General features: G+C 35.0%; 4 protein-coding genes across 6 annotated transcripts; 2 read left to right on the forward strand and 2 right to left on the reverse strand.

The window, feature by feature from the left end:
- Positions 1-4,745: 4,745 nt before the first annotated feature.
- On the forward strand, positions 4,746-12,185 carry LOC114531765 (ADP-ribosylation factor GTPase-activating protein 2-like). Its single transcript, XM_028553384.1, has 19 exons — positions 4,746-4,842; positions 4,936-5,054; positions 6,237-6,309; positions 6,383-6,441; positions 6,609-6,681; positions 6,870-7,056; positions 7,318-7,380; positions 8,035-8,078; positions 8,274-8,309; positions 8,382-8,734; positions 9,270-9,311; positions 9,454-9,489; positions 9,577-9,618; positions 10,183-10,229; positions 10,326-10,396; positions 10,684-10,774; positions 10,879-10,952; positions 11,107-11,145; positions 11,624-12,185. Exons 1-19 carry the CDS (start codon positions 4,771-4,773, stop codon positions 11,651-11,653), a joined length of 1,551 nt encoding a protein of 516 aa, XP_028409185.1. The 5' UTR covers positions 4,746-4,770; the 3' UTR covers positions 11,654-12,185.
- Positions 12,186-13,097: 912 nt separating this feature from the next.
- On the reverse strand, positions 13,098-18,066 carry LOC114531788 (T-complex protein 1 subunit beta-like). The gene is made up of 16 exons (XM_028553407.1): positions 17,982-18,066; positions 17,731-17,799; positions 17,058-17,123; positions 16,730-16,841; positions 16,577-16,653; positions 15,994-16,233; positions 15,823-15,898; positions 15,623-15,723; positions 15,469-15,534; positions 15,327-15,388; positions 15,049-15,244; positions 14,383-14,539; positions 14,030-14,133; positions 13,696-13,795; positions 13,469-13,610; positions 13,098-13,211 (listed from the first exon to the last, which is right to left on the reverse strand). The coding sequence occupies exons 1-16, from the start codon at positions 17,982-17,984 to the stop codon at positions 13,178-13,180; spliced, it is 1,605 nt and encodes a 534-aa protein (XP_028409208.1). The 5' UTR covers positions 17,985-18,066; the 3' UTR covers positions 13,098-13,177.
- Positions 18,067-18,216: 150 nt separating this feature from the next.
- Positions 18,217-22,127, forward strand: LOC114531769 (ras-related protein Rab-21-like). Of its 3 annotated transcripts, none has more exons than XM_028553388.1 (9): positions 18,217-18,311; positions 18,397-18,558; positions 19,816-19,875; positions 20,062-20,117; positions 20,516-20,567; positions 20,633-20,696; positions 20,797-20,851; positions 20,918-21,006; positions 21,380-22,127. In XM_028553388.1, the coding sequence occupies exons 2-9, from the start codon at positions 18,430-18,432 to the stop codon at positions 21,511-21,513; spliced, it is 639 nt and encodes a 212-aa protein (XP_028409189.1). In that variant the 5' UTR covers positions 18,217-18,311; positions 18,397-18,429; the 3' UTR covers positions 21,514-22,127. The 3 variants fall into 3 exon arrangements, with proteins under 3 accessions (XP_028409189.1, XP_028409188.1, XP_028409190.1); XM_028553389.1 differs by having other exon boundaries at positions 18,241-18,330; XM_028553387.1 differs by having other exon boundaries at positions 18,239-18,558.
- LOC114531768 (pre-rRNA-processing protein esf2-like) lies at positions 21,907-23,521 on the reverse strand. The gene is made up of 6 exons (XM_028553386.1): positions 23,370-23,521; positions 22,952-23,083; positions 22,714-22,803; positions 22,425-22,582; positions 22,104-22,208; positions 21,907-21,998 (listed from the first exon to the last, which is right to left on the reverse strand). Exons 1-6 carry the CDS (start codon positions 23,515-23,517, stop codon positions 21,975-21,977), a joined length of 657 nt encoding a protein of 218 aa, XP_028409187.1. The 5' UTR covers positions 23,518-23,521; the 3' UTR covers positions 21,907-21,974.
- Positions 23,522-23,578: the final 57 nt, after the last annotated feature.

Genomic DNA, 23,578 nt, shown 5'->3' on the forward strand with positions numbered 1-23,578 from the left:
TTTGCAAAGTTTGTCCAGTGAGATATTATGATCTATAAGATCGAATGCTTTACGATAGTCGAACAATGCAATTCTAATTGTATAGCTTCATTATACCATCGGTTCCTGTTATCCATTTGTGAATCATGTATATTAACGCGTAGAAAGTGGATGAATCAGGTAGCGCACCATATTGACACGGAGCGAGGATGTTTAGAATAGCTGGCTTTACCTAATCACATACAATGAATTCTTCCGTAACTTCCGACAGACAAGCTGTCAGCGAAATAGGCCGTAGATCTTTTTTGATATCTGCCACCTGTTTAGCTTTGGTCAAGGGCGATACATCAGCAATCTTCCAAATTGAAGAAAGCCGTTGCTCCTTTAAAGAGGCATTGATTATTTTAGTTACAGGGGAAGCAAGGACTTAATTCTGAATAGCTTTTTAATAACTAATTCGGAATTCCATCTGGACCTTTTGCATGCCTTTGACGGATTTAGCTTTGCTAAAGACATTTGTACACGCCATTCTGATATCTCGGGAAGCTCGACATTCTAACGGTAGTTTATACCGAGTTTTTTTGGCAAACGGTATTCTTCTAAAGGATCTAGGCCGACCATACTTTTGGATTTTTTTCTATAAGTGTGTTCTACTTTGGACTTATAAAAATTTGCTTTGCACCACTTTCTTTCGCGGTTAACAATATTTCTATAAACTTTATACTGACTCAGTTGAATCCGTTCCCTATTTATGAAATGCTTTTTGTCGTTTCAGGATCATTAATTTCAGGTGTTGAATCATCCAAGGGTAGTCTGCCAGATTTACGAATTTTCTTAATAGGCATCCGAATATATCTAGACCAGTGGTGACCGCATTGTTAAAAACATCTACCATCAGTACCATGTCCTCACAAGTATCAACTCAATGAGGAGAAAAGTGTGTCCTAATCATTTAAGTCGTTGAACGGCTCCTGTTCTGTAATATTTGTTCATGTTAGTAAGAACCAAATCAAGGACTGCGTTTCTTCTTATTGCTTTTCTGACAATTTGTTGTAAGTTGAAGTGTTTCTTAATTAAGGTGACGTCCAAACGGGGGCACATGCAGTTAGGATGTCTTGATTCAGTAATCCTGGGACATTGAAGATTTGAAGCAGATGGTCTCGCATAAGATCATTCTCAGTTCCTGTCTTCCTGACTAATGAGGATGGTAAGCTTCAGCAACTATGAGCGAAGAAAAACCTCTAGGTAAACACGACGATCGTGTAGTTCTGTAAACCTTAAATTATTCTTAATATATAGAGACACACCCCGCCGTGATTGCCAGATACTCGATCTTTTCTTAAAACAGTATCATCCGGGTATATCAACAACACAATCTATAATAGAAGGCCCTAGCCAGGTTTTCGTAATAAATGCCATAGCTATATTGTTCCTATTTAGGAATTCACGGACTTCTTCCAACTTAGGTATGAGTGACCTTACATTCGTAATCATAATTTTAGGGACATAACGTGATTTTGTTGAAACTTGAAAGCTGTTGTTCATGTCTTGTTATTCTACGAGAATTAATCTTATTTGTATTGGGATGGATTAACCTTATTAGACTTGGATTATCAACCTTATTTGTGTTTGGATGTTTCGGGTAGGTATGAGGTTTGCATGCAGTATTTCGTGTAGGAATAGACATATGCCTCGTTTACACTACACTTGGATACCAATTTTAGCCGTATTTCACGCATGCTCTTACGAAAAGCATGGGCTAAATGAAATAATTATTTTCTCACGACACAATAAATAGACCTATCTTATAATGACTTCAAACGCGGAAAATCTGATGTTACACGAAATTTGATAGGCTCCCCAAAACTATCGAGCCAATCAAACTTCGTGTAACATCAGACTTTCCGCGTTTGACATCCTTATGAAAAAGGTCTATTGTTATATGTAGTAGCCGAATCACAATGTTTCAAACAATATTGCAAATTATTCATTGCATATTCAATTATGTCACCGATTACCCCAATTAATGTTGTTTTAACGCTGTGCTCATTTATTATAACGAAAGGGGAGAATGAAAAAGTCTTCAAAAAACTGAGTTCATTGTGAAACTGACAGAACTGCGTGGGAAAGTGGTAGGAGTGTTTTTGGTTTTTGCTAGATTTAGCAAAGTCAGTCAATGGTCAGTCTTATTGATCACACCATCTCAGTGGTTGAGAAGTTGTCTAATATGAACTAGATTCTATACTACAACACTACAGCAAGAATAGATTATTATTTAAATAAAAAAAAATGTTTTTTTGAAGAAGATTTTAACGAGGGTTTTTATAATGCTTAACTGTCGAACACTATGATATACATTACAAGATTATTAGTCACTGATTAGCATGTTATATAAACACATTTAGTGAATCTGAATTGGTCAAGACATTTGAAAAAATGCAGTAAACGCAGCCGCAACTATAACAAAATAATATTTTTCCTGAATGGATACTTCACTGTTAAGACTTACGGCTTTATTGTTAAGGCTTGTTATGGAAGGTCCCATGGATCCGTCTGCACCATAGAGAGCAAGTAAAGGAAACCAGATACGTCCAAAGGCTTTCCTAAAGTCGTGATTGTGGTTCTCCCAGACATAAAACCAGAGATTCTTATTTATCTCGAAGTATGGACTGTTGGCCAAGATTCTCGAGACGTTTATAGCCGGCTCTACCATGATAGTGCTACCTTCAATTGATCCCACATCAATGTACACTTTCTGCCGGCGTCTCGCCCCTTGAAACTTATTAAGAGTCTTCTTTACAAACTCATAAGCCATGTCGTCGGGTATCGTTCCGTTCTCGGAGATCGACCACCAGAACGACGCCGACATACAAGCAGCAGAACCAAACGTATCGGGACGTGTCCACATCGCGTGACATGATATCAAGCCCCCAAGTGAGAAACCTATGATGCCAACATTGACCGCACCGATGGCAGATTTATAAGATTTTTGTGATTCGGGGATTAAGGTGTTTTGAATGAAATCGAGGTAACGCTCGCCATATGCCTTCTCAAATGGAACCCAACGGAAACAATTGAATTTTTTAATGAGCTCCGTGTCATTGCATAGTTTCTCTCCAAAACATGGTAAACAACCATTACAATAATTTGATATATTCCCACTCTTGCATTTTCGACTCGTACCATTGGATGGAACCAATAATTGCATTCTCTCTCTGCGGTTGTTGACGAGACCTATTATGACAAATTCCTTAAGGACTGGCTTTTGGACAACCATATTATCAATTTGTGGTATCAAGTACCTCAGTTTTTGACCATCGTTAAAAAACAATGTCTCGTAATTTTTGTATCCATTTTCATGAAAACTTGCAGGCGTGTATATTATGATGTTTCGACTCTGATTCAACTCTGGCGAGAATATTGTTCGCTCTCTTGTATTTCCTTTCTTTTGAAAGAACCAAGGATAAACCCAAAATACTGGAATGTCCTTCCAGTCACCCAAATGCTCTGTGTCTGTTGATAGAGGCAAAGGAAGCACAAAATTAGCTCCCAGCATATCCTTTGTATCGTCCAAATATACGCGGAACTCAAGTTTTACAGGTTGTTTCTCGTGTTTCTCTGAAGCAGCGACGGTAATGGGGAAATTCAAAAGAAATTCCCAAGTATCTTCCTCGGAATTTGATCGCTTCATCTGTTTGCCCTTTTCCCAGGTTAATCCAAAACCATTTCCGCGTAGCCACATTGTCGACGAGCCGAGCTTTGGCAACGGAATGTAAGGATTGCTCTTGTTGTATCTCATCTTGACCAGAACTTGTCTGGTGTTTTGGGAGGAAATGAAGCATACCTTTCTATAACACACACCATGACGGCCATTCAATTCACAAACCCTTCCGTCATTTTTGCCAGTTACATCACACATTACCGGTTTCTTGACAGAGCTTCGTCTCAGATGTACAGGACAATAAAGTACAGCAAAGAAAACTAACAAAGAAAGCTTCATTCTTGCATATAAACTACACGCTTTGTCGGAGACGACTGGGCGATTTTGTTTTCGTATATTTTTCGTATAATATTGGTTGGCAAATATGTTGAATTGCTATTAAGAAATTTTCGTGTAATGTCAGCAATGTCTGTTCGTTTTAAAAAGACCTTATTCAATGACCTTCTTATACTTTTTCAATGAAGTATAACACCAACTTAAAGAGAGCTCTGGTCTTATATGTCGTCAATCGTTATCGCATATTCACTATATTGGGTATATCTAGACTGCCAAGCCCCAAGGTTGTAGTTGACATACTAGTTTCACATTTGTCTGTGATATTGTTCGTACAAAAGAGCTTTTACTGATGTTCATGCTGCCTAAATCAGGAACCAAAGGTCTGATCGAAAACGAGGCTCCATGGCTTGTCCTGGGCCTCGTGATTAATGTTCGGCGAATCGGCGGCTTATTTTCAAATTTATTGGACAGAGTAAAATGTTTTTAATGCATCCGTTGAAGAAGGATTTTTGGCATCTTTGGGAAATCTGTTTCATTTAATAACGTTGCTCTAAATTGATAACGATAGTGTTGTGACGTCATTGTCGAAAGAGTCTATTAAAAACATTGAATCACAGTTTAAGGATATATATCCTTGAACTGTGATATGATGTCGTGACGTATACCGAAAGATTCGTTTAGCCATTGATTGGGAAATCTGATTGAGTTTAGACAAATTGTTTAGGCACATCCAGTGTATATCATACAGGTCAGTGAGTATATGATGATGACGTAGCAAACTAGCTGAACACAAGATGGCTGAAAATCCAAGTGCAAAAGATATTCAGTTAGTTTTCAAACGTTTAAAGCATTGTGCAACAAATAAGGTGAGCTTATTTTAACACAGAACAAAACTTTATATTCTTGCCTTCTGTTTAGAAATGGTTTCCAGTTATTATGAGTTATATATAACTTTTTAGACATGTTTTGATTGTGGACATCAGAATCCTACATGGGCCTCGGTGACTTATGGAGTTTTTTTATGCATCGATTGTTCAGCCGTACATAGATCTCTTGGGGTTCATTTGAGTTTTATTCGGTAGGTATTAAATACAGAAATGGACGAACTTCACTCTTAGCTCACAATGAAGTTCGATAAAATTCTCTTTATTAAATATGAAATAAAAATTTTTCTCTCGTTACATATTTCAATACTGTATACGTTTTTTAAATCAAATTTTTAAAGGACCAAAGGTTACCGGTCAGGTTAGTTCTGAGTCACTGGTTTTCTAAACTCATTAGATTCCGTCAGTTTTCGTTAAAATTCCTTGGTATTTAGTATTTTTTATCCAAATTAACTCTAGTGATGTGGTACTTCATTTATAATCTATTTTTCAAACTGTAATATCATTAAAATCTACACTCTAATCTAATCTATAATTCAATAATTTTACTCAATCTTAAAATAATTTTACTCAATCTTATAATCTTATAATGATTATATAGCCACCACTTTCAGAGTAATCCATATAGAACAATATGTGAATTCTCAGCCAGAGGAATATATCATTCATGGGGGTTATATATGTCATGTTATTATTTCTCTGAGTAGGAGTGTATAATATTCAATGAAATGTATACAATGTTGTGGTTTTGTATAAAAGTCCAGTGGTGTCTGATGTTTTGACTTAATTCTTTGCGTGAGGAAAACTCTAGGGTTAATATGGTCACATGCTATAAATAAAGCTATCTGATTTGACAATGTGTAGTTAATAGTTGAGATATTAAATATTGTGCCACTGTAGTTTTTTAACGCATGCTCCCATGAGAAAATAGATATAAAAGTTAAATGACCACCAATACTAAATGTGTTACTTGTGAGCAAAAATGATTGGACCTGAAATCAAATTTTTTGGATTGCATTAAATTTTTGATTTTATCATTTATTTGTTCAATTTGAAGCAACCATTTCATCTGATGCACACTTCTATTAAATGCTTAGCACTTTTAGTTATGTGAATCTCCCTATATATTATATGAGAACAGTAGTAACTAGGAGATTTACTTGTATTTCAAATGTTTTTAAACAATATTTGCCCAACTGAAAAAACAACAGTTCAATGAATCTTTGGGATCAACTTTCTTTGGGCATGACTGTCTGTAGTAAAATAGTTTAAGGATTAGAGTTTTTAAAAGGTTTACAAAGTATGAACATTATTGAATTCTCTGTATAATACAAGAATGGTAGAGTTTTAACCCAACAAGCTCTTTCTTTTTTTAGTTCAACCCAGTTGGACACAAACTGGACATGGATACAGCTTCGACATATGCAATGTGGTGGCAATGCCAAAGCAGTGAGTTCCTAAACCATTGTGTATTAACAAATTTGTCATATAGTTCGAACTCTTATTCACTTTGCTTTTTTAGACTGCATTCTTTAGACAACATAATTTAAATACCAATGATGCAATGGCAAAATATAACAGGTGCATAATTTGTTGTTATTTATATAATATATGAAGTATGGTTTTTTAAATACCAATAGGAATATGGAAGAACTTTTTTCTCAAATTCTCTCTGCTGACTTCTTTGTGGTGGGCTCTACAGCCATAAACAGCCACTGGACTAATGTTTTTGACATGTTCTCTTCTAGCCGTGTTGCCAAGATGTATAAAGAAAAACTTTCCTCTCTAGCTCAAAAAGCTCACAAACAAAATGGAACACAGGTGAAAAAAGAATTACATATATTTTTGCCATTCCTTTAGCCAAAATATTCAAATATCAGGCTACCATGTACTGAAAAGTATTCACTAAGCCGCATTAAATTGTATACTTTCGCCTTCTGCTTGAATATTCATCAGTTCACGAAGAATATCGGGCATCTTTTATTGAGCATCCTTTGTTATATTTTCAGGTCTTAATAGACACAGGCAATCCAGCACATGATAGTGCACATACCCCTGAGAAGAAAGATGTAGATTTCTTTCATGAGATTACTACTGCCACTACATCAATCACAGCCAGTGAACCACTCACAACAAATGGCACAAAACGACTCAATGGAGCAACACCTCCACCTGCCGTTGAAAATGATGTTACAGGTTTGAAGATTTTCTACTCTTAAAAATATGCTAGGTTCAGGTAGGTGTGCATTGGTTTGTACATGTGAACAGTGTTGAGATTATTTCAATATGCTCTTGAACATAAAAGTCAGCTCCTCCTACTTCTTAAGCCCTAAAAATCTTTATTTTTTTGTCATTATGGTTTTGATTCTGTTTATACTTGTACAAAACAATAGCAACAGCAGTTATAAACTGATACATGTGTATGTTCTTAATTTGTTCAAAATTTTCTTACACTAGGTGCAGTTGATCAAATTGAGAAGGATGCAAGTCGGTTAAGTATCTCACCCCCAAAACATCAAGGTATGTTAATAATGTTATTACTTACTATTATTCATTGTTCTTTTATCAGGACGCAGTATTGCAGTGTCTTATAATAATAAAATCACTTTTCATTAAATATGTAAATAACACATGCCTTAAAGCCTTGTTACACAGTGCAATTTTTCTTGCAACTTGCAGTAGTGAAGAGTCTTGCAGAAGAAAAGTGCATGAAGTGTAATAAACACAAAGGTTTCGTTGTTCCCAAATAAACATCTCTCAAAAGTAGAATTGCATTGCAAGTTGCAAGAAAAATTGCACTGTGTAACAGGGACTTTAGGAAGACTAAAGTAGACCACCTTAAATGTGATCCCTCTCAATGATTATGATGACTAGTAGATGATAGTGAATTTTACAAAACAATTTGTTGATTGGTTTTTAAGACTTGAGCACAAAGCCCAAAAAGTTTGTGCAAAACAAAGTGCAATGCCTAATTGCCATAGGAGAATGGTTTTTATAATAGTTGCTGATCTTGGCATTTTAATTTCACTTTATTTCTGAATTTAAAATCTAAAACATTCTCAAATAATTTGTTTGATATTCAAACAAGATGAATAAGAGTTTATAGTATTCCTGTGGTTGCATAGCTGTCCGATCTTAGCTTGCAAAACTAAGGGATAAAATATTCTCCAACAGAACCTCGTGTGTCAACAATCGGAGGAAGGAAAGCTGGCAAGAAGGTAAATGGTAGATTGAAAAAGGCATTAGTGCATTTATCATTAACTACAGACAATGCTTTATATTCATCTCTATGCAATCTCAATTTGTGTTGTTTTCAATAACCCACATGCAGCTCACTGTAACTATACTGTGTTACAAGCAGTGCATTGCCAGGTGATATTTTCTTTCTCATTTGTGTTTTATGATCTTTATAGTCTGCAGGCAAAAAAGGAAAACTGGGTGCTACCAAGGTACTAAATCGATATGTGACATAAATATCAGTTTGATATAGAACACTTAGCTCTGGATTATCATGTTTGCAGGTCAAAACAGATTTCAGTGCATTGGAAACAGAAGTGAATAAAGCCGCTGAGAAACAGGCTAAATCAGAGGAAGTAAAAGCATTTGAAGAGACTGGCGCAATCTCTGGTAATCTTGCTTATAAACCTAAAAACTTGAAGAAGGAGGAGGAGAAATTACGTCATTCTGATCCAAAGAAAGCTGCCCAACTTGAGCGATTAGGAATGGGGTTTGGATCTGGCAAAGAACCCAGTCATCTCTCACATTCCGCCTCGGCCGGACTCTCCACAGTTGAGCAAGTTAATCCAACATCTAGCTCACGACAAAAGTCTGTTTTGGACAGATACAACGATAAAACGGATGATTATTTTGATGGGTGAGTTTGGATAGCGATAACGATAATTTTGTTGATAATAATAATGATCGTAATTGTGCTGATTATATATATTGTTTCGTGTAATATTGATGTGATTGATGATAATGATGATGATTTGCAAGGGCAGGAGCATTGCATCGGCATCGCAAAAGCGTAGGTTTGATTCCTGCTGGAGGACCGATAGTTGACTCATTTTTCCATCAACTGTTCCTGGCTTGAATTTGAAGTGTGTATAATTCCACTCGAAATTAGGACCCTTTCAACCTCTCGTATTTACCTACATCGAGTGAAGTGCCAAAAATCATAATTAATTATAAAGGAATTAATTATGAAACAAAGTTGACGATGTTGATAATAACAGTGATGATGGTATTGATAAGAAATATAATACTGATGTGTTAATGTTGACGAGATTGATCATCGAAATGAATAATAATGGTACAAGTAAATTTGAGTGAAAATTAAGTCGCAATTTTGGAGTTGATTAATATTTATAGGTATTTAGTTAAGTAGAAAAAAATTATTTTCTTTGCAGTTTTGGTTCTGGAAGTTTGAATATTCATGATTCACCTCCAAGGTAGAGTTATTTCTATGTATGCTCTATTATTTTTCGTCCGAAACCTATAAAGTTGACCAGCCTAGTAATCCAGGAATACGGGAACAGTTCAAACTAATAAGATCTCTTTGAAATCAACTCAATGAATTTTGTTACTTTATAGTTATTCTCTTGATGAATTTTTGGAGACCGGAAAACCGTAAGTAATCGTAGAAGTTATAAAAGGAACATCTAGGCATCTAACATCTAAGTTTTTTCGCTATGGCCTTTTTTGTTCTGTCTATAGAAAGCCTAAAGACAGCTACAGATCTGATGACAGTAGTTACAGGTAGGATGACAATGTTAAAAACCATATATATAAGCATAGAGTTTCCTTAAAGGTAGGTAACGCTTGATAAGGTTTACAGCGTTTTCACGCGTTTCGTTCGTTGGGATGCGCGGACTCTGGTTTCCCATGCAAAGTCTCTCAGAATTGGAATGTTAGAGGGTTCAGTGTGTACGTGGTTATTGCAGTCAGGCTTTACCCAGATTTATGTTTACTCAGAGTATTTCACACAACTCTTGCAATGCAAACCCGGGATTTCAAAACCTCTGCGGTTTATCTCTATTAAGGCTGTTTTCCACTGTCGCGTTTTTCATACGCACGTACACGCACGTAAAAGTCTAAATCCTTATATAAGTTATCTTTAAAAAAACGAAATGAATAAATCGAAAGAACTTAGTTTTCCGCGTAGCTTAGTATGCATTTGCTGACCTAGATGTTAAATAATAAAAATTTAAAAACAATTAAACTTTTACGTGCGTGTACGTACGTGCTAAAAACGCGAAAGTGGAAAGCAGCCTTTACTCATAAACTCTGGTAATAAAACCTCATTCATTATCACGTTTACAGAAGTACTGCAAGGAAGAATTACAGCTCTGCAGCTGCAGCTGAGGGCGGTAAGATCCTACTTTGCTTTTCATCAACGACCAATTACTTCATGGTATAATATTTTTCTCACGTTTTCCTCACGCATCTGTGTATTGTGTTTTTAGATGGGGCTCAAAAGAAGTTTGGTAATGCTAAATCAATCTCATCTGATCAATTTTTTGGCGGCAAATCAGATGTAAGTGGACATGTATGTACACCTCATAGACATAGTTGAAATATTTTTCTTGTAGTATATTGTCGCACTGTTGAATGTGAACTTGCGGTGGTTTAAAAGCTTTGATTACTGCATGATACCATGCACCATCGTAGACTTTGTTTTCAAACTTCAGGACTTTAATATATATAGATGTTAGCTAAATAACGTCATTGCATGTTTTATTAATGCATGAAAGCCCACCTTCACGCTAAATCATGTACCCGGTCATGGTCACACTGACTAAAAACCGTAACACATAATTTCAGACGTCATATGACACTCAAGTTAAGCTTGATAGATTGTCTGGGGCATCAGCGATATCGAGCGCTGATCTATTTGGGGAACAGCAACGTGCAGGTAACCAACTATATATTTATGAGCCCATAGTCATAGAGATGGTACTTGTTGTCAACTTCAGATGTGGTGGGTTTCTCTAGATCTATTCGACTCTATGTTTTCAGGCCAAAGAGGGGGATCATATCAATCACCAGACATGTACCAATTGCGCGAAGGACTCGGACGAATGACTGAAAAGGTAATAATTTCACTTACCATCGTTTTCATATTGTTGCATTTTCTTGACATTTTAAAAACCGCACTGTTTTCCATGCGTGCTAAAAAGCACTAGTTGTTCAGAATCTGCAACATTCACAAAGGTCCAAGACTTAACCATCATTGTTTTCTTACAGATCAGTAATGTAGCATCTGGCGTTTTATCCACTATACAGGTATATATATGACTTCTAGACTACGTTCACGTGGGATCGGACGAATTTAGGACTGTGCCGATTTAGGAATTCGTCCACTATTCATTCACACGGTAAAAATACATGAAAATTTGACCGGTTCTATTTTTACGTGTCCACGTAAGGAAACCGGACAAGTTCGAGCACAGTCCAAAATTCGACAGGCCTTGTGTGAATGGTACAGTATGTAGTCTCAGGCTGAGTTCACACTAGATTGGACGAATTTGAGTTTTTTCTCAAATTTGTCAGGTTCAAGGGTTCACACAGTGAAAATGGAGGAAAATTTCATCGATTCTACGTGTTCACACGAGGAAACCGGACGAATTCGTCTGGTCTGAATAGCCCGAATAGTGTTTGCTGAGGAAGCTCTTTCAATTCCAAACTATTATCCTTCTAAGTCCGTAGGCAAACATTCTTAAATTGCATACTACATAATATTTAATTGTCATATATTTTCCAGGACCGTTATAACTCTGGTTACAATGGTTAACCCAATATTCAAATCTTCATATATTCAAATTCATGCCGCGGGGAGTCGCGTGAAATCCAGACGATGTCAAATGCAGTTTTGAAATTTTGAAAGAGGGTTTTGACTAGTTCGAATAGTGCAACTAATATATTATTCCGCTCTGGAAGTAGATAGGCAAGCCCCCAAATTTAACCACGCTTGTATATGCCATATGGTGCAGAGGGCTGCCGTTCGTATGATCCCGCTTGCCTGAATAGTTTTTGGTGTAGAGATAAAAATACAAAAGTGGGATGAGAAATGAGCGAGATTATACGAATAAGCTCTAAGCCTTTTAACTGCTTCAGAACTAGTTGTGAACCCAATGTTGCACTGATATGGTACTGAACATTTTTTGTCAAGTGCGGTGGCGATGATCAGATACTGATATACTGATGAATTAACATGAAAATTACATGAAAATTTCATGAAGGGTTTTGAGTTGGCGTTCAATTGATTTTAAAGAGAAATGTATTTTAGCTAGCATATCATCTGAAATTAATAAATCTACAAATTCGATCACAAATCCTCGTACATCATGTACTGTCTACTCATCTGGTCCGTTGTACAATTGACAATAATCATCAAAATCTACCCAAGACATAACTACCCAGTGCAAAAATGCAACTAAAAGTTGTACAGTGTACACAACCACCCCTAATTGGTGATAACTCTGAATCTATGCTGTGGCTTCCTCTGTGACCGAACACATTAACGGCAATCAAAAATGAGACATCTCAACTGATTTTCTATTGTTTCTGTTATGCGGTAAGTGAAATTCTTGGATGGGAAACCAGACTTTAAATAGTTTTTTTCGTTGATAAGTTGGAGTATTTAACAATTATTCGCCGAAGGCGAGGTGAATATCGGTAAATATTGAGACGAAGTCGAGGTTTTTTTCCAGTGAAATCATAGATGGTGAAATCATAGATAAATACGAAATAAAGCAACGGACCGCTTTACAACGTACTTTTTTACCTCAGAGTAAATTTTAGGCCATCTTTTCTGCTTCTTTCGTTGTTTTAGGTACAATTTTTTTTCAGAAATTACTAATTTCTTCAATTAGATGTCACTTTGACAAAACAACTCGCCGCCATTTTGAAAATACCGCTTAAATGTTTTTAAAATCAATGGCCAGAATTTTTAATAATCACCTTGTAATTATACTACCAATGCATAAAATTGTAATTTAGGACATCCCAAAACTGTACTAAAAATATTCATTCCGCAATTTTCAATAACATTCGCACATCAAAACATCGGGTTGGGATACTGTTGGGAAAGGGGGAGTGCATATTGTCAAAGGAATAGAAATATAGTGTCTAAATATAGGACTAAAGATAAAGGAATAGAAATATAAGTCTAAAGATCGAGCTATCAAAGGTAAAGCAAAGTAGTAAACAACGAAGTACTAACTGAACAACATACTGTATTTCATAATATTTATTTTCAATATCTGCTAACACTAAAATGTTACTCTATTATGTCCTTGCCACAATATCCTTGTCTCTATCCACAATAGTCTTCCCGCGGATTACGCTGCCTAGAATTAGAACATCAATAACACGGAGTTGAAAATTATAGTGAACACATTTCAATACACGGAGGCATCTGCACACGTCCCCCGTTGCTGCGGTTGCACGCAGTACAGTGCAGTAAAAGCGCTCAGTGACCGTAATAAAATGTTGCATGATGGTGAAAGCGACTGGAGATGAGGCAACAATGCAGGTCCTGACCATGCAAGTAAAGATTGTTCCAGGGTTATAAATGTAGTAGTTTGTTTCCAAGGATAAAAATTACCTTGGCGCAGCCTTAATGATATCATCAACTCGTAAAATCATCTCGGCAGCTTCAGCAGCTGATAGTAAGACTTGAAGTTTTACTTTATACGATTCTGTGATACCCAGCTCCACCATATTGCCAATAATCCCTGTGCGCATATCTAGGGAGATATTATATAAACAATGTTTTCTTAGCATCATCACGTCAGATCAGGATCGATACAACTCTGAAAACAAATCATATACCTAAGCCATATCGATTCTCTCCATCGCTGTGTTTTGCTCTCAGTTGAGAGACCAGGTGTGCACTATCGTAGCCAGCATTATCCGCGATTATTATAGGTATCTAAATATGAAAATATATAGTTAGAGTGACAGGGTATGGCATAATGTATCTGTGCTTTAGTAATTAGTACATGCAGATAGGTTCAGGTAAGCGTTACAACCCACAGGTGGCGGTAACCTTCAGAAATACATTTAAAAATACAAGAAGCAAAAGGATATGAAGCAAATCGGTAATCAACAGGGATGTCATTCGTATTTAATCGATTCAATTCAACTGAGAATTAACATTACTTACTTGTCTTAGAGCATTCGCAAAACTTTCGATAGCAACAGACTCTTTGCCTGGGGTCTTTGTCGCCAAATGACTGACAGCCTTTGCCATGAGCATCTCTGAAGCTCCTGAAACATACACACCATTCCTTATAATTCATCATACATTTCTTAAGCTAATGATTTGCAGTAATTGGACTACTTATTTCCTTTATATTGCACGTGTCATGACGAGATACACTCACGCAGACCATCTAAAACAACTAGGAATCTGATTCTGGAATAAATTTTTCTAGAAGCAGTTGTTCGTCTTTAACGATTCTGCCACGTTTGTACAGGCAAATAATTAGGAAAAGTACGTATTCTTCTATACCATACCTCCACCAAACACCGTCCTAGTTTCTTTGACAGTTTGAGTTAAGACGCATAGAGCATCATGAAGCGAGCGCTCAGCTTCTTCCAATATTTGCTGTGTTGCTCCGCGAATTACAATTGTACATGCTTCGTTCAGAGCACAGCCGGAGAAATGAATTAACTAAAACAACAAATAAACAAGATATTGCAAATAACAGCGATTCTGTGAGCCATCCACAATCATTACAATTATTATTATCAAACAGTCGTCATCACACTGTCAGCTTATTAATCAAAGTGATTAGCATCATCAGCATCATCATCATCCTCATTATCATCATCATTAGTTATTCTCCTCCAGTTCCTATGCATCCCTTCTCATTCACCATCATTGCATTTTCATCCTCCTCATCTTTTCTCACCCTTCATCATCCCATCTTATTCTCATATTATTATTATTACCACATCTCCTTGACATCCCCTCATCATCATCCATCTTATTCTCATATTATTATTATTACCACATCTCCTTGACATCCCCTCATCATGATCCATCTTATTCTCGTATTATTATTACCACATCTCCTTGGCATCTCAACTTCATCCATCCATCCTACCCTCTCTCCATCCACATGGCATCCCTCCTCATCAATTCCTTGCCATCCCATCATTATCATCACTAACACTCACCTGGTCTTCCCCAATCATAACTTCTTCAATAAGTTTACAATGACCAAGTTTCACAAGCTCTGGTTTTCCAAATGTTGACACAATTTCTGAACCCAAGACAAGAGCAAGCCTCTCCACTCCTTCAAAATCTGCATGCTCGATCGCCATCACTCCTGCATCTGCGAATAGCTGTTCTGGATAGTTGTATATGAGTTGTCTAGGGTTGAAAGATAATGAAATTTGTTTTAAACACAAAAATCCCTAAATCAAACTGTAAAGTTTACAATTGTGAATCGCACCTGTTTATGAAACAGTTTATATCATGCTTTAAAATATTTTGGACTTTGTCTTTCATTTTTTCCTAAACATAGTTGAAAAGATTTAATGGCATAATATAAGTAAAATCCAATCAAAATACATTGTTCAGTTTTCTTTAGCTACCTTTTCAGCTAGTTCCAGCTGTGCAATCTTTGCAGTTGAATCAACACGTACCCTTGAACCAAAGACCTATGAAGAAAATTGAGATTTTGTAAGAAGACGTCTAAATTTTTCACCTATTGACCAGTAGGGCCATGCAAGCAATTGACCACTGAACCTTTATTTTGTCAGCATCCATTGATGTATTTGCAACCAATATTTTAACATTTTCCATTCGCTTTGGTTGATTAACCCCAATCTTTTTATCAAGTAGAAAACCTTATGATAAGATAAAATAAATTCAGAGAAAATATTGGACACATGAAATGTTCACAAAACTAATTGACTAAAATTTCAGAAAATTCTTCACTTTGGCACCTTCATCTAAATAAGAGTCTGCCAGATTTCCTCCAAGTTTTTTTATAATTTGAATTGCTTCTAGGTTCCCACTTCCCTATATGAAAAATAAAAAATAGGTTTTACTAAGCAGGTTTTTCAATTGTAAAACGTAAGCAGTTTCACCCAAATTTTTTTCAGAAGATAGTGCACCTTTAGTCTCATAACAGCGTCAACAGCAAGTTTTGCAAAATGATCTTTCTGATGGACCAAAATTTTTGAGCTTAAAGTGGTCCTGGCAATATTCATCAGATCTTCTCGAAACTTCACATCATCTTTGCCATGATCTATGGTAGACTGTTCCAGTGCAGCTTGGGCAACTTTCACAGCCTTGCGCCATCCCAGTATGGTTGTCTGGGGATGAATTTTCGAGGCTGTTAATTTTTCTGCTTCCTACAAAAGGAAATTGGTAATATGAGAGTGCTGGCTATTGAACAGGAATTATAATAACTTGACAGTATTTTTTAAACTTTTTAGAGGCAGCCAGAAGAAAGGGGGGTTCTGCATAGCTTCAGAAAGGAATATCCAACAACAAAACATCACAACTGTGTGCGGAGCTCAGATCATGTAGAACATGCCACAGGTCCGTTAAAACAGTTTCAGCACGGAATTTCTCATCATTGCTCCATATATCATTCTGTTTGTCTCCAATAATCAGACAAATACTTCTGACAAAGAAGGTTTCTGGTCCCAATACAGATTATGCTTTTATTGGTTAAAACAAAACTTTGATTACCCTCAGGAGTTCACAAGCTAAAACAACAACACTTGTTGTGCCATCCCCAACTTCATCATCTTGAACTTTGGAGATATCTAAAATCCAAAAATGTTAACAATTTTCTTATTCACTTTGTAGGTTTTTTCATATGTTGCTCTCTGCCATGTTTACCTACTAAGACCTTGGCAGCAGGGTTATCTATACTGATGGACTTCAATATTGTTGCACCATCATTTGTGACCTGGATGTCACAATTCTGACCCAGAGATTGTAATATTTTGTCCTAAAAAAGAATGAAATAATGAAATATTCAATTCTTCAATATCTGCCATAGTAGACAAGACTTGGGCAAATCTGATTGAGAGAATGGTACAGTAGTTATCCAGGTAGTTACTAAGAGAATAGGTAACTTACATGCATAAAGGGTTAAGTTACCTTTTCTCACAAGCAGGAAATTAAGCTTTTTTTCTGTAACTTTATTGAAAATGTTATTTCTTACCATGCCTTTTGGTCCAAGAGTACTTTTAACAAGGTCGCCAATTGCAATTGCACCAACAAATGATGACTAATTATAACACAAAATGTTGTTCTGATTAAACTGTGACAAAAAATCAGTTTGCAACTAAATATAAACATATTTTGTCTGACAGCTAGTAAATGAAATTAAAAAACTAAAAAGCTGATCAAACCTGCCTTTAAGGTAATAATGGGAAATGATCTGGATAGGTTTGTAACCAATATGACATAATTCAAATTTTGTTACATTTTTATAAGGCCGGTAACCTATGTTTGGAAATTAAGTACTATTTGATGCTACACATACAGAAATTTAATGCACAAAAAAGTCGGGTACTCAATGAACAAGGCCAACGTTTGCAAAAAAATGCCCACTCTCTGAAATGGTCTCTTTTAGAATGTTTTGCTATGCAAACACATGACTCATTTTCCCCAACTATTGCCTTCAAGCCATGCCCTCATGGGCATATTGTAATAATAATTGCATTTCAGCTTGTTTCAGTTTGTTAGTATAAAGCATAACTAGGCCAACTTGTATGTACAGTACATCATATGGGACTACTGGGAGTGGTACAAAGCTACAAATTATCTTAAGGAGTCTCCCCATCACTACAAACCAAACAAATAAAACATAGATATACAAATACCTAACATACCAATCTGGCTGTCTCTGCTTTCTCTTCATCCGCTCCGGCTTTAAAAATTTGTACAGGGTTTAAGGAGACCTTGATAAAAACGGAAAAATACGCACACTTTTTCATAAAAGAGACTATAAAGTATAAACCAACCAAAAATTCAAAGGCATAAATCTGGAATAATATTTTATCGATTTCGCTACAATTTATAATACTGAGACATTACAATGTATTTTAAAGTTAACGGTGTTAAAAAAGTACTTTTAGCTTACCATTTTTTACAAAAAAATAATTTAATTTCCTTATACAAGTTGTGTACTTTGACAATCAAGCATGTGCAAGAAGGAGCGCCTGATTTTCGTATTTTTGATTATTGCGAAAAATATTTCGATAATATGGTGATGGGCTTCCATGTCCATAGCAAACATTTCCAGAAATTTATATTTCAGTTTTCAAAATTTTCTATACTCTTAAGGTTGCTCGGTAACCCTCGAGATATCCTCGGTTCAATATTCGGAACATTCCGGACTATGACGTTTTGGTCGACTTCCTCAAAAATCAAAATGCAAGTTTGTTCTAAATAATTTCGTAAATGGAGCTTGGTTAGTGCTAAAATACACGGTATTTCCTGTCATAAATTTTGTGCATGTGAAGTCATAGGTGTCTGAATTGTGTTCTCCATTAAAGGTTCATGTTTTTGAAAGCGTGAACAGTAAAATAATGGCCGGTGTGTCTGGAAATTATCAGTTTAAAATTGTGCTGTTGGGGGAAGGGTGCGTTGGCAAGACTTCGCTTGTTTTGCGTTATTGTCAGGATAAATTCAACGATAAACATTTAACAACACTCCAGGTTTGTTGTTTTAAACATGTTTCATGTATGTGGTAATGTTTAGACTTTATTTGTGGGTTTAAATTGGGCATAATTGTTAGGATATGTGCGCTGGCATTTCAAGATTAACTAAACTGGAACGACAGGATTAAAGAATATCATTTATCCTTGTTGTTTGTTCTAAACGTTTACATATACTGTATGTAATGGTGTTGTGTGGTAGTGTTGCAATTATAACAAATAATTATAACAAAAGTATAACACAATTTCTATTACTGATACCGCTATGGTGATTTGTAATTTTGTAGTTATTAAATACTATATGATGAGACATTTGATATAATATTTTTTATATAGCTTCCAAATTTTTAATGTGATATCAAATAAAAATATATAATCTAATATATTTAGCATATTTGGCATATGCAATTTTCAATGTAAGTCCCATAGGAGAGGTCATATTGGAGATGATATAATGCCTTTTCAGGTTGTGCAATATTGTCTTCAATGCATTGTTCTCACTATTGTGCCTACCCTCAACTAAATCAACCGCAAGGAAGTTTCATTAAGTTTAGTATTGTACCTGTCTCATTTGGCAAGATAAATGCTTGGGCCCAATATTAATCTATTGCCTGCAGGATCAGATGATGATGTCATATCCTTCCACAGCGATCATAACAATATATATAATTAACTAGTCAAACTACAAAAATCATTATATGCTTATCAATCAAAAATAATCGCATATCATTTGAATATTATATTCCTATTTATCGCTAATTTCACATAATTTTTCCCAAAGTATTATAAAATTGGCAAAGTTAAAAAATCCTTATTGGGGTGGTCTATAGAAGTAAACTCTTCAAAGATTGAAATTTCATTTTCATTATTAAAAGTTGTATATTGCTGTGCATTATTGTAAAAACACAGTTTTAAAATGCTTTTCCACTACACTCTTTGCACAGTTTATTTTCTTTGTAGTACAATATGTATATATTTATTTCTTTTTTTAAATCTAAAACTAGTTACATTAAAAAATTTTGTAGGAAAGAATATTAAAATAGTGTATATTGAATACATGTAAATTAAATTGATAAACAGGTTTCTAATTTTAGTATCAAAATAGTCATCTTTTTTGTAAACAGTTGGAAGCTTAATAGAAACAGTTTCATGAACAAGTTTGTTAATGTCTAAACAGAATAAGAACATCTTTATACATTGATGTGATATTGACAGCAATTGGTGGTGATCTTACAAAAAGTGCTTTTCAATTTTTAGGCTTCATATCTTACCAAAAAACTGAATATTGAAGGCAAACGAGTTGGTTTATCAATCTGGGTAATTTATACCGCATACTTGCAATTGATATATTGAAAAAGAAATCCATTGAGGATCATATCTGAAGAAAATATGATAAAAAAATGTTGTTTTGTGCTTCCAAATTCACAAACAGGCCCTTATTAAAACTGTTTAATTTTTTACTTTGTTTTCTTGCTTGGTCATTTAAGTGATTTCTTTTTTCAGGATACTGCTGGGCAGGAGAGATTTCATGCATTAGGTCCGATATATTATCGAGACAGGTACTGAATAATTTCAGAAGTATCTGTAACTATAGTAACTATAGAAATAATTGTTAATACCTATATAGTATTATTGCTAATACCTACATCTACCTACATAGAGTGAAGTGCCACAAAATTGTAATTGATTTACCCTCATCTATTCTTAGCATTACCACCTTAAAATACACACTATAACCATGCTTGCTCTTGTCAGCTACCTCCTGATAGTTTGATAGAAAAAGCCTAGTATTATATAAGCATATGCATACATAAAAGTTTAGTGAAGAAACAAATGCAAAAGTTTTCTAATGTAAATCTAATCCTTTGGAAACCTAATTTGAGGCTGACTTTTGATTGGCTATTTTAAAAAATTTGACTGACATAGTTTAATATATCTTTCTTCTTATCCAATTTAGCAATGGTGCCATATTAGTGTATGATATAACAGACGAAGACTCATTTCAAAAGGTATGTGACTTGAAAATTAGTTTGGAAGTATTTTACAATATGTTTCTAACTTCCACTCAATTTAGGTGAAAAATTGGGTGAAAGAACTACGAAAAATATTAGGGGATGATATTTGTTTGTGCATAGTTGGTATGTCAAGATTTGATGAAAAAATTGGTCAAAAGTAACCCTGGCTTTTCTGTTCTATTATTGTTGTCATTTGTAATTTAGTTAAAATGTTTTTTTTTAGGAAATAAAATTGATCTTGAAAAAGACAGACATGTAGATGGTGCTGAAGCTGAGTCGTAAGTAGAAATATTTTAGTTTAAAAAATTGTGAAATAGGTTTGTGTAAAAGCCATTCTCTTTTAGATATGCAAGATCGGTTGGAGCAAAGCATTTATTATCCTCAGCTAAACTAAACAAAGGTGTTGATGAGCTTTTCTTAGAGTTAGCCAAAGGTATGTTTATATTCTACTGATGAAGGCCATCAAAACATTGAGGTATCTTATAAGGATGCAAAAATGCACGAAATTACAAGATCATTTAGTAATGGGGGGACATGTCGCAGTGCTTGGAAGCTTTCGTCCAATTGGATAATGCTTTTCTATGCTTTCTAAAGAACAAAGCTATGCTATTGGTTGAAACAGAAATGTATTGTAAAGTTTAGCCAATGAAAATCATTCTTGCGAGGAGCTGCAACACTACCCGTAATGGGTGCTGTGTTAATCATTCTAGTAGAATATTAATTAATATGACTGCTGGGTTTGTATGTGTAGGGCATCTAAACTGAACAAATACTTAATAAAGTTTTTTGGCTAACAATCATTTTAGCAATGGTGGTCACACAAGATGCTTCTGCAAGCAATGGTCAAAGCAGAGGTGGGCGTGGCACTTCATCAAGAAAACGGGGTGTGGAAATAATAGATGAACAGCCTTCAGGACAAACAAAGAAAGGCTGTTGTTGAAAGGCTATATGTTTTGTTATCAAGTAGGAATTTGTATTATAGATTACAATAGATATTTCAACTGAACTAATTAACCTGTCTGTAACTATATATAAAATATTATCCACTTTGGTTTCAATGAAGGTGATGGATGGTTGTGAGTATAGCTCTTAAAGTTGTATTAAATTCAATACTTCCAAAAATTGAGTTATCATGAAAAGAACTGTTGGGCAGAGTTTTAGGAATAATTTTAAATAATTTTCAAGTGTCAGAATGAAGTATATAATTAGTTTAACCAGTGATCCATTTAAAACTTTTGTTTTACTTTGGTTTAATTAGTGATGGTCTGATGAGCATACTCCACAGGCTTTTTTAGCTTAGATATCTCAATGTCATCAACATGTATTGTAGTTGTAAGCCATGTTTGTCTTTGAGAGAGCAGGACAGGAGATTTTGAGATACGACTTGTTGTATTTGACGTCTTAGCCATTTCCTCCTGTGAAGATCTAAAAACGACAACATAGAAACATATGCAAGCAAATTGTTATAACAACTGCATGTTTAATTACCGAGTGATTTATATGCAAATAAAAATTGTATCATTGACTTACTTTCTTAAGTAAGTTTTTACTCAATTGTGTTTTTATATCTATTGTATTATCATTATTGGGTGTTCTTGTTTTTCCTGGTTTTTCAAGCCTTGGTCTTTTGGCAGGCTGTAAAAGTAATTGTTTGTTGGTGATTTAATGGTTGCAGAACATGATTAGTAATAATCGATGATTACTACATGAAATAGACCACTAATTAACGACACATTAGTAGGAAACATTGCACTTTTGATTCACATTGGGCCTATATGCCCTAAGCAATTTGCAACAAACATAGGCTAATTCATATTTTTAAAAACGACTGGTGAATCAAAATCTACAGACTTTTGTACTTGTTTCCTCAGGATCTTTCTTTTTTCTTCGTTTTTCCATTGCTTTGAAAGCTTTGTTTTTGTCAACATTTTCCAGATAAAAGTTTGCTTCTCGTTTTGCTTGCGATATCTCTGTTCTCATGCGTTGTTCCCGAACTGCTTTTTGGTAGGCTATGGATAGAAAAGATAGGGAATTAGGATAGATCTTTTTCAATGAGAGGGTACAGCCTTGGAACAGAGTTAGTCAACTTAGTTCGTATTTTATGGTGATGATATTATTAGGATATTGTTAGTTAAACTACCTATTTTTTCACTGAGGTGAGACCATTTAAACTTCGGCAAATATTTTATATTCCATATATCATCATGATAATAATTTCTCTTTTTTCCACCTAAATATACAAAGAATGTTAACCAAAGTATAATAAGCAAACCGCAAACATGAATATTACATTTTTCAGGGCTTGCCTAAATTTTAGAATGAAGGATTTACTAAAATTTCAAAGAATGTGAATGATTAGTTATGAGGCCAATACAAACCAACAATTGTATTATTGAGTGACGCTGCAACAGATTTTGCTACATTTCTGTCTTTGAATTCAAGCCAGCCCTCTGTGAAGCATTTCCCTTTATTTCCACCATATTTTTTACGTCGTTTACGTACCATAGGATCTGAAACCGCATATAAAGTTAACTGCTTGATTAATAGTTTTAATTGAACATTAATTGAACACTATCAGAAAAACATGAATAAGTAAATTTAGGATTGTCATTCTTGATACAAAGACAACTTTGGCATTATTAGTTTTATATTAGTGTAAGGTTTATAGCACCTAGGTTTTTAATAAATCACAATAGATTTGGGGATGGCTGCTTAAATGAACGGATAGCTGATTTGTAATATTTTCTAAGTTCTCATGCACTCCTTGGCCATAAAAATGAATATTTTTCTCATTACCTTCAGGTTGTAAAAAAAGTCTGCCTAACTCCCCATATTGTGCGAATATGTATCTAACTTTAGCGGGTTTCATAAAAGGCGGAAGACGGCTAAAATATATAATTCCCGGTCTTGTTTTACCGTCATTTTCAGATTTCAGAGCAGCCATATTTGTCTAGATGCCTGAAACAATGTTGACAATTTTGTGTTGACATGAAAACGTGTACCCC

The sequence above is a fragment of the Dendronephthya gigantea genome, unplaced genomic scaffold (genome assembly GCF_004324835.1).
Source record: "Dendronephthya gigantea isolate DGI-Jeju-01 unplaced genomic scaffold, DenGig_1.0 000074F, whole genome shotgun sequence".
In the NCBI taxonomy this organism is placed as follows: Eukaryota; Metazoa; Cnidaria; class Anthozoa; order Malacalcyonacea; family Nephtheidae; genus Dendronephthya; species Dendronephthya gigantea.

Excerpts from the sequence above, each read along its gene's own strand:
- LOC114531765 (XM_028553384.1), top strand. The coding sequence starts at position 4,771 with ATGGCTGAAAATCCAAGTGCAAAAGATATTCAGTTAGTTTTCAAACGT. Across the intron at positions 6,682-6,869 it reads ACAAACAAAATGGAACACAG|GTCTTAATAGACACAGGCAA; the intron begins GTGAAAAAAGAA and ends TTATATTTTCAG. Across the intron at positions 9,490-9,576 it reads TTTTTGGAGACCGGAAAACC|AAAGCCTAAAGACAGCTACA; the intron begins GTAAGTAATCGT and ends TTCTGTCTATAG.
- LOC114531788 (XM_028553407.1), bottom strand. Across the intron at positions 17,124-17,730 it reads AAGCAGAGACAGCCAGATTG|TCATCATTTGTTGGTGCAAT; the intron begins GTATGTTAGGTA and ends TGTTATAATTAG. Across the intron at positions 13,212-13,468 it reads ATCATTAAGGCTGCGCCAAG|GCAGCGTAATCCGCGGGAAG; the intron begins GTAATTTTTATC and ends TTCTAATTCTAG.
- LOC114531769 (XM_028553388.1), top strand. The coding sequence starts at position 18,430 with ATGGCCGGTGTGTCTGGAAATTATCAGTTTAAAATTGTGCTGTTGGGG. Across the intron at positions 18,559-19,815 it reads AACATTTAACAACACTCCAG|GCTTCATATCTTACCAAAAA; the intron begins GTTTGTTGTTTT and ends TTCAATTTTTAG. Across the intron at positions 20,697-20,796 it reads TATTTGTTTGTGCATAGTTG|GAAATAAAATTGATCTTGAA; the intron begins GTATGTCAAGAT and ends GTTTTTTTTTAG.
- LOC114531768 (XM_028553386.1), bottom strand. The coding sequence starts at position 23,517 with ATGGCTGCTCTGAAATCTGAAAATGACGGTAAAACAAGACCGGGAATT. Across the intron at positions 22,583-22,713 it reads TCACCTCAGTGAAAAAATAG|CCTACCAAAAAGCAGTTCGG; the intron begins GTAGTTTAACTA and ends TTCTATCCATAG. Across the intron at positions 22,209-22,424 it reads CTGAGGAAACAAGTACAAAA|CCTGCCAAAAGACCAAGGCT; the intron begins GTCTGTAGATTT and ends TTACTTTTACAG.